The 10,365-nt window shown below is 35.9% G+C and overlaps 2 protein-coding genes across 2 annotated transcripts; one reads left to right on the top strand and one right to left on the bottom strand.

Annotated features, from left to right (window-relative positions):
- The first annotated feature begins 1,674 nt into the window (after positions 1–1,674).
- LOC134496441 (olfactory receptor 6B1-like) lies at positions 1,675–2,628 on the top strand. The gene has a single exon (XM_063302168.1). It carries the CDS (start codon positions 1,675–1,677, stop codon positions 2,626–2,628), a length of 954 nt encoding a protein of 317 aa, XP_063158238.1.
- A 3,792-nt stretch (positions 2,629–6,420) lies between these two features.
- LOC134496440 (olfactory receptor 5F1-like) lies at positions 6,421–7,359 on the bottom strand. The gene has a single exon (XM_063302167.1). The coding sequence runs from the start codon at positions 7,357–7,359 to the stop codon at positions 6,421–6,423; it is 939 nt and encodes a 312-aa protein (XP_063158237.1).
- Between the last annotated feature and the right edge of the window lie 3,006 nt (positions 7,360–10,365).

Raw genomic sequence — 10,365 nt, 5'->3', positions numbered from 1 at the left:
TAATATTGTGTTAATCTTTACAAAGATTATTTACCCATTGTAATAATGGACTGTGAGGATGTTTTGACATGTAACTGTTATTCACATCTACAGTTAGTAATGTCATTAAATCTCACTTTGTTTAACTTTAATATATCTGCAAGTAGAAAACATAGTTACTAATTTAAGAAAAATACTTTCCCCAAAATGGAAGGTAAAACAAAGTGAGCCTTTAAATTTCTTAGAATTACCATTTATCTCAAATTTAACAAAGAACAGGATGATGACAGAGATTAAACCTTAAATCATATGAATCTGAGATGAATGAATATGTTAACTTATTCAGATTTGAGTGAATTTTCACAGAATGCATATTTTAGGAAATAAATATAGTCATGAAGTCATTCAGAGAATGTGTAGCCATATCATTTAACCAAGATAATTAATAGAAATGAGGTATTTTTTTCTGTGTTTTCCTTCTTAGAAATGGTTTGGATGAGCTAAGAAAGTGAAGGATAACTAAGTTTTACCAGCCTTCAGAATCTCAATTTAATCTTGTCAATCTGTGTCCAGAGACTTAGAAGGTCCATCTGTCCATGACTGTAAGTGTATCCTGATATACTGCATGAATATAGACTCCTCTTATTATATCTTCAATCCCAGTTTCCAAAACATCCTTACTGTTACAATGTGTATGTGCTGCCATGATGAAATCTTTGGTTTCGAGAAGGTTTTTCAGTAGCTAAAGTTTGAAATGGAATTCTCAACCTGTAGCCCTAGAGTTATATTGGATCCCAAACATAATGAATGTCCTTATCATAACCACAAAATTCAGCAGCCTAATTGCTGAATTTTAATACTAAAGCTTCCCATAATTTTCATTGCAATTTAAGGTCTAGAATATATTAAACACAGTTTTTTTCTTAAAATACACACACACACACACAAGAAAATCTCCAAACCTCTCAAACTCTCTTGTAAAGACTGAAGAAGGTTAAGAAATTTATATTAATTATCAAATAATTATTTAGTAGAATGGGAGACATCTGATATTAACTGTATAGATTTATTCATTTCTACTTATCATTATTTTTCCCCCAGTGTTATGTTAATATATAAAATCTTTTTTAACTCATGTTGAAATTTAGGAAGGGAAAGATATCTAATTCTGCCAAATAAATTTACTGACTTAACAAAATGCAGTTTCAACCAATGAAGATGGTACTATATGAATCTCAGTAACAAGGATATAAAGACTTGAAACTTCAAATTTTCCTTCAGAATAATTGAAAGAAGTGAATTTATCTATTCTTTCATCAGAGAATCAGAGTTATGTTAATGGTAGGAACTATAAAAAATATTGTCCCTTTTTCCCTTCAAGATCCATATAAATTGTTACTGTTTAGCTAGAGTTTTGGAAAATTCACCTCAGACAATGCTGTAACACCAGAATAAATCATATAAATCTTTATTAAATTAAATTGCTGGACATAGAAAGTGAGCTATGGAGGTGTCAAACTAAGCAAGATGTATAGGTTGCCTGTCAGGTAGATTAACATATTAATGTAGATTAGTATCTATTTTATGATTTTGGTCTTTCCAATATTTTCATTCTAATTTTTTCTCTGTTTTTTTTCCCTTACTGCAATCTGTTTCCGTCCTTATCTCTGAATTATGCTTTATTATCATAGAACTATGGACCATAAGAATACGAGTAGTATCCGGGGATTCATTTTACTTGGATTTCCAACCAGCATGGAACTACAAGCACTTCTTTTTGTGATTTTCCTTGTGGCCTACATCCTGACTCTCCTTGAGAACACTGTTATCATTGTTTTGATCAAAACCAATCCTCAGCTTGACAAACCCATGTATTTCTTTCTCAGCAACCTCTCCTTCCTAGAGACGTGGTATATCTGTGTTATTGTCCCAAAGTTATTAATGAATCTCCTTGTGCAAGACAAGTCCATCTCATTTGAAGGATGCATGACACAGCTATACTTTTTCAGCTCCCTCATATGTACTGAGTGTGTCCTGCTTGCAGTAATGGCATTTGACCGGTATGCAGCTATCTGTAACCCTCTTCGTTATTCAACCATCATGACCCAGCACATCTGTATGAGATTAGCAGTGGGTTCATGGCTAACCGGTTTCTTGGCCTCAATGCTGAAAGTCATCTTCATATCAAAGCTTCCCTTTTGTGGCCCTAATATTATCAACCATTTCTTCTGTGATATTTCACCATTGTTAAATATGGCATGTGACGATATGACCGTTGCTGAAATAGTGGACTTTGTCTTGGCCTTGAACATTTTGTTGGTTCCACTCTCAGTTACCACTGTTTCCTATGTTTGCATTATCCATACTATATTGAATATTCCCACTATCCAGGGCCAGAAGAAGGCCTTCTCCACTTGTGCTGCTCACCTCACTGTGGTTGTCATCTTCTTTTCAGCAACTCTCTTCATGTATGCGCGACCAAAGAGAATCCACCCTTTTGACCTTAACAAATTAGTTTCTGTTGTATACACCATTGTCACCCCAATGCTGAATCCATTCATTTATTGTCTGAGAAACCAAGAGGTTAAGGAAGCACTAAAGAAAGTTTTTGGTACCATGAGCTCCCAAACACCAAGTACCTGTCCCTGAAGTTTAATTCTCAGTTTTTCTTGAGAATTACCTTTTGAGTTCTTGGTGCTATCTGGACTTGGTTGCTTGCTTGCAGACACACTGATGGTGTTACCTATTTGGGTAATGAAACATGCAGTTGAACAACCCCGCTCAAAGCACCAAGAACTCCACAGTTCAACCCTGAACTACAGATATTCTTTTCTATTGGAAATATCTTCTGATTTTTTTCCTTCCCTTCCCTTCCCTTCCCTCCTTCCCTCCTTCCCTCCTTCCCTCCTTCCCTCCTTCCCTCCCTCCTTCCTTCCTTCCTTCCTTCCTTCCTTCCTTCCTTCCTTCCTTCCTTCCTTCCTTCTTTCCATTTGTTAGAAGGACTGCATGAGTCTATACTGAGAAGAATTAAAATAATATTTTCAAGATATTTTTTATCTGTTTTATAAGCCTGCTCCAAATGTTTTGCTGCAAAGGGGCAAAATAGTTCCACCAGCCTATCTTGATATTTATGGCTCACCAATTTATGCTGACATCTGAGACAGAAAATCCTACAACTATTTCTCTGGAAATAAAATTTAACAACTGGTTTCCTGGAAGCCTCCAAGTCAGTTGCCTCAGGCAGCTGCTTTATGCATTTCCTGGCAAACGAATATACAAAGGAGTCATAGGGACAGACAGACAGACCATTATGCAGACAGAGAAAAGTCAAATATTTCTTACCCATCCCAGAGCAAAAAAGATAATTATATCATTTGATAAGAAACCAAGAGATATTTTAATAACTGTTTATTAAAAGAAAATATTCCAATATTTTAAATATTTTAAAATTTTAAAATACGTTTAAATTTGTCTTTATTTTACAGTTTTTGTTTATTGTAAGGTAATAGTCCATAGTAATAATAAAGTGATAATAAAGGATAGAGATAGACAGACAGACAGATAGACAGACAGACATAGAGCAAGCTTCAGTTTTAGAAGAGGGTATTAAATGGATTCCAAATTCTGCTCATACTTCAAAAGTATTTCCTTTTCTAAAACAAATGGAGTCCTAAAATGAGCATTTGAGACCCTCATAAACTTAACACAACTATTTGAAACTGTTCCTCCAAGCCTTCCAATCTCTCACTTCCCTGTGATCCAAAAACCTAGAGGCCCTTGGAATACCTTTTTGTTATAAATTGTTGTTCTTTTGCTTCAATAATTTCCTTCAGCTTTTACCTCTTCAGTTCATTCACTGCATTTGAATCCCCAGACCTCCTGCTGACATTTTACTATGGCAGAATATTGATATTGTCCTAAACCCAAACCCATCTGTTTGCATAACTGCCCAAAGAGAAATTATCCATGAGCAAACTCCCTACATGGAAGCTATGCCTGAAAGTTGCTATCATTATGGGGTATTCCTTCTGTTGCACAAGCATATTTCACTTAGACTGCAAATTGATGCAAAAGATGTACTGAACCAGGAATCTTCATTCTTATTTATAAAATGCTGGGTTGGAAGAAGCAGAAGGAGAAGGAGAAGGAATTATTATTATGCAATTGATCCATTCAAAACCTACACAAATAGATACAAAACAATGAGATTACTTACAGAATTCAGAACAACTGCCCAACAATCAGGCACAAAGGCATTTTATTATTATGACAAGTATGTCCCCCCAACCCTTCAGGTGTTCAGCATTTAATTAAGAGCTACTTTACTTTTTTCTCCTTTTTTCTTTATAATCTATATGCAGCTATGTTCCTTTTAAAGTGTTAATCTAAACACACCAAACATGAATCAACTAACAGACTTGCAACTATTTATTTCACAATTGCTATTTGATTATATGTTGACCTTTTATGTATAGCATGTTCAAAGAGGTTAAAATAAAAATGACAGAAACGATGTGCCATGAACAAAATTCCATCATACAGTTTTAGGTGCAATTAATGAGACTTTGTCTTGAATATGCAGACCTTGGCATGAACTATGTGTGAAATTGGCCAAATGAGTATGCATTTAGCTTCAAGCCCAATATCAGGGGTTAATGGGAGCTGCACATTTATGGTTATGTATGTCTAAATATGCAGTTTTGCAATCTCTTTTACTGAGCTTAGCCTGTGTCTTTACTAATACAAACGCATAGTATTAGTAATATATAGAGATGATTGTCATACAAGACCACAAAAGATAGATAGGAAAATCCGATGGACCCATTATATTGTTTCTGTTCTCAAAATGAGATATTGAACTGTTCTTTTTTAAGATTTCACATCTAAGCTTAAAGTGGTTCTTGATCAGATATTATCTGCTTAACTGGATCACTTTGTTTTACACAATAGTTAGTCTAATTTCTTGCATACTTTTCTTCTTTTGGAGGGAAGATGGCTTGACTCTTACGCTTGACTATTGAAGCCTAATCTCTTTTCCATCACAATTTCAGGTGGCAAATTGCTAAGGGGCCATGTCTCTTGGCATTTACTTAAGGATGGAGGATGCAAAATGTAAAAGGAACGTAATTCCTCCTACTAGCTAACATTCCAGCTAGAGGTCTTTGGACATGGTCATCTGTCAAAAATTTTCTAGTGGCTCTTGCCCTCCCCTGAATAGGAAGTTGGACAGATGATTTCTATGATCTCTTCTACAATATGATTCTATGATTTACCACTAACTTTTGACTTGATAATGTAATTATGGATTAACTGGGGAAGTCACAGAGATAGGAACATGGAAGCAAGGTTCAACATCTAAATCAGTGTCAAGGAAATCCACAGCAATTCTGCAATATATAGTTTGGGATTCCAAACGCTTCCTTAAAATTGCATGAAATGATCTGTAAATCCAACGATCTACAGAGTGAAATATTTATCTTTCACTGCTTTCTTCTTCATTCATCTGTCACTTGGATCATTTACATTATCTGTTTTTTTTTTTTTTTGGCTTGTTTATTTTAAGGCTAATTGTATTTTCTCTCATCATGTACTCATGAATACAGGCAGGGGGAAAAAAAAAAAAAAATCTAGCAGAAATGGGAATGCCCAGCTCCTTAATGATACCCTGACCAGCTTTAGTGCCAATCATCTTCCATTCCTGATAAGACTTCTGAAATGGAACACAGAATACATCACTTCAGGGACCCATGTCATTTGCAGCAGAAGTCCTCAGAATGGGCATCACTGTTGCCAGGATAGTTCTTAGGGCACCACATAAATATCCACCAAATTCCTCAATCTAAGGAGCTTTTAAAAGAAAGTATCAGGACAGGTGGTCACTCTAGGTGATAAGTGAGCAGAAGAGTGGATGGGGCCTATGTCAGAAAAAAAAATAAAGTTTTCATTTTGGGTTTTAATGATTAAATGGCTTGATTTGATAGAAATAGTGTTACTAAGGTTTAACTAATGGTAAGAGATTATACTTGTAAATGTATTCATATCTGTATTGGAGAAGGTCAGAAGCCACATTCTGTTTCTGATCTTTCTCTGTTCTGCAACTTTATAGTTTTTTCTTTTTTCTTTAGACCTGTACTTTATCTGATCTATATTCTGTGTTTTGTATTTTAGTTATATTTGGAAAAGTAATAAAATTCATATATATATACATACATACATACATACATACACACACATACATACATATATATATATATATATATATATATATATATATATATATATATATATATATCTCCATACGAGTGGATAGGGCCCCGACTTTAATCTGCCATCCTATCTGATTGAACATCCGAGGCAGAGAATTCTCAACTGTAGGTTGACCTTATTTATATGGACATATTTTTGAACATCTCTAGAAAAAGCTTATTAGTACTGAAAACATCACACACTTTCCTTTTTCATTACTCTCTGCATCATGTTAATGAATGTCCTTTTCACTTCTTGATTACGGAGACTGTAGATTATGGGATTTAGCATGGGTGTTGCAATCAAGTAAACAATAGATGGTACAATTTCCTGATCCTCAACATCTTTGGAGGTAGGCTTCAGGTATCTAAAAAAAATAGTTCCATAATACAGCACAACAACAATCATGTGAGATGTGCAAGTAGAGAAGGCTTTGTGTTTTCCTTCCATGGACTGGATCCTAAAAACAGAAGATATGATATGAATATAGGAGGCCAGTATAATGAGTAGTGACCCCATCCCTAACAGTGAACCAAGAGTAATATTCACCATCTGGTTTGCAAAGGTGTTGCTACAGGAAAGTTTGAACAGTTGTGGGACCTCACAGCTGAAGTGATGAATGACATTGGGTCCACAGAATTGTAAAGTGGTCAGCAGAAGGGTATTAAGTAGAGCATAGAGAAAGCCTGTGAACAATGCACTGCTTATCAGGATAGCACAAACCTGTTTCCTCATCATCACTGCATAGTGCAAAGGATGGCACACGGCTGTGAACCGATCGTAGGCCATCACAGAAAGGAGAAGACCCTCTCCCACAGAAAGGCTCATGATAAAGAAGACCTGGGTAAAGCAACCCTGAAGTGAGATTGCCTTCCTCTCTGAAAGGAAGTCTTTTAGCATTTTAGGAACTGTGGCTGAGGAAAAAGCAATATCAAGAAGTGCCAAATAAGAAAGACAGACATACATGGGACTGTGAAGGTGAGGATCAACTCTTATAGCCAAAGTAATCATTAAATTGCCAATAAGGGTGGTCAAATAAATCAACAAAAAAATGACAAAGAGTAATTTCTGAAGCCATGGATTGCCAAGGAATCCTAAAAGGATGAATTCGGTAACTTGAGTTTGATTATCCATACATGGAAAGGTGTGTCTACCTGTAGAAAATAGAGGAAAAAGAAAAATAGTTTTGTTTGCTAAGATTTCTTCTAAATCCCTTCCCCATGCTTGCAGTCCCAACCCAGATGAGAGTTGGGGACTCATGTTTACAGTAAGTCATATTGTCAATGTTCAGCATAAGAACAAAGTGATGTATAGTACATTGAAGTATAAATTATAACTCCACTATTCATGAGTTAGAATGAAATAGGCAGCAAATATGTTGGATGGATGGATGGATGGATGGATGGATGGATGGGTGATAAACTAATGGTTCCAAATAAAAAAAATGAGATTTAGGGTATAGTTGATGGTGTAGTTATAATGAAGGGTCTAATTACATGGTAGTAGATATTAGCAGGAAAACAAATAAAAATGCCAGTTTCGTAATGTTTTGTGATGTTGTAATGACATTCTGCAGTGTGGCAAAACATGCAGCATTGTATGTTTTGTGGTTTCCCTCATTTCAAAATGAAAGTCTGTTTGATTTGTAACTACCCTTTGGTTTAAAATCACCTGGGAGTGATTGAATATCAAAAAACAAAACAAAACAAAAACAGTGCCCACAAATGCTAATAAAATGTAGCAGAAATCAGTGCAGTTATGAAAAAAAGCAAATCAAATCAAAGCATAGCATATCTTCCAGGGTGTGCTTCATTTTGGGATAGGTTCAAGTGAAGCATTTCCCCTAAGTTGTTTTAAAAAGAAAACAGCCATTTTATTTCTAAGACCAAACCAGAGTAACTATGGTACTTTACATTCCTTCCCAAAACTTTTAACAAGTGATTCAGGGGAGGTGAACAATATGTTCACCATATGGTTTGCCAAGAGTTTGGAAGAGTCCTGTGGAGGATGTACCACTTATCTCTTCCAGCATGGCTATCCTAAACTTTGGTGAGCCACACCAAGGCCACAGTTTTCTGTCTTCTTCTGCAAGCCCTCAACAAAGTCATCATTTCTGGGTTTGGCCAATGACCAGTTGGAGACAGGAGCAGCTCCAAGGCAAGACAATGTGTTTCCTCAAAGCAAAGCACTGAAGCCAATGTATCTCCTCTGTGGCCGTGACTGCCTTACGCAACAGTATTCCCCCAAAGTACATACAGCTCTAACCTTGGGGTGTCTTCTCCAGTCTTTAAAACCCTGGCTCTTCCAAAAGGCCTTGTGGTAAGGTGGGGTATGATCCACTTCCTGATATTAAGGTTTTTGTGGTATGATTGTGATTGTTCTTTTGTTCTTCTCTCTGATGTGCCATGGATATTACTGTTCATGGTTTATCTATTTATTCTTATTCTTATTATTCTTATTCTCTTGTTGCTTTTAAGCCTAATATGTAATTTGCCTAGAGTTGCCTTCATATGAGAGTTGAAATACAAGTCAATTAATTAAATTTACTAATTAAATAACATCTTCATTGTGCAAAATCTCTTTGTCAGGGTGAGTCTAGGCCAGCTTGTGTACCATAAACATAAAGATACACTTAGGCAAATAAACCCATCTATGATAGTTCCCCCAGTATTTATATCAAGCAAGGTTTTAGATAGGTAGGTAGATTCTATAACCAAATTGCTATTCTGCAGAACTTCTTAAGTTTTATCTGAGTTCCAGGAACAGCTACTATTTCCTATTTTGTGATGGAACATAAAACATTAGGTATCATAAGGAGAGTAACAGAGATTGATTATGGAGAGGACCATTGCCTTCAACATATTAAAGAGTTAATATACTGATCAAACTGTCTTTCTCCTCCCTAACATTATGAGTTTCTAGCACCCATCAGAATCAACTTCTCTTAAAATAATTGAACTTAGGTGGATCTGAACTGATTTTGCCAGTCTGCCATCCCAACTTGCAGTGGTGAATTGAGGTTACCTCTTTCAACAATTTTAATGGGGTGTGAGGAAAAAAAAATGTTTGGGTACTTGACGTGGGGAGTGGAGGGGTCACTTTGATAATCATTATGATATGATATTTCCCTTAGTCTCTTCTTCTCTTTCTTCTTTTCTTCCATGTTTTAGAATGGTTCAAGAAAGGCAAAATTACATAATTATGCACAATTTGCATTATTTTGATGTTTTTATTCAGGAAACATAGAGATGATCAGAGTTCTTTCATGAGACTACAAATGGGTTTTAAAAAAAAATATTTGATTAGCATTCTGAAGCAAGCTAATCTATTTCGCTTTTTAAAAAACAAAAAGATACACTACAAATTTTGTTTTGTTTCCATATGTCTCTAAATATTGTGACAACATTTTCCAATCAGAAAATGTATCTACAAAAATGTGTACATCGAGAAACATTCACATAAACGTTAAAAAATTGCACATTAAAAAATTGAGCCAAATAAACAAGTGCTTGGAGAAAAGAAAAAACAAAACAAAACCTTGAGCACTAAAAAAAAAAAAAGAGTGGGAGCAGCCTTACTGGTCTATCCCTAATTATAAATGCTACCTTTGCTATATCTGACTGCCTTTTTCAAGTTCAGAAAAGAAAAAAAATGCATCTTTTAGAAGAAAAAATGGCATTTTCCCCTCTGTAATGGCAGGGGGAAGACAGCCAGTTTTGTGTAGCGGTTAAGGCCCTGGGTTAGAAACTGGGAGTTCTAGTTCCGCCTTAGCACCCAGCCAGCTGGGTGACCTTGGGCTGATCACTCTCTCTCAGCCCTAGGAAGGAGGCAATGATAAACCATTTCTGAAAAACCTTGCCAGGAAAACTTCAGAGACTAGTCCAGGCAGTCTCCAGGAGTCAAGACTGACTTTAAGGCGTGCGCATGTGCGCACACACACACACACACACACACAGAGAGGCATGGAGAAAGTTGTAGCAGCAAAGGTATGAAAAGCACCTATTTCCCTCCAACTCAAAGATTTGAGTCATCAGCTCTGAAGTGAAATGTCAAACTCCACACCAGCCAATTCAAGTAAACCAGCAATCTTGTCAGATTTATCACACTACTTTCTCCTGAACAGATGCTTACCTTTGGAAG

The sequence above is a fragment of the Candoia aspera genome, chromosome 4 (genome assembly GCF_035149785.1).
Source record: "Candoia aspera isolate rCanAsp1 chromosome 4, rCanAsp1.hap2, whole genome shotgun sequence".
NCBI classification, from domain to species: Eukaryota; Metazoa; Chordata; class Lepidosauria; order Squamata; family Boidae; genus Candoia; species Candoia aspera.
Note: the sequence above shows the minus strand (reverse complement) of the source record. Positions and strands in the feature narration are given on the sequence as shown.

Excerpts from the sequence above, each read along its gene's own strand:
- LOC134496441 (XM_063302168.1), top strand. The coding sequence starts at position 1,675 with ATGGACCATAAGAATACGAGTAGTATCCGGGGATTCATTTTACTTGGA.
- LOC134496440 (XM_063302167.1), bottom strand. The coding sequence starts at position 7,359 with ATGGATAATCAAACTCAAGTTACCGAATTCATCCTTTTAGGATTCCTT.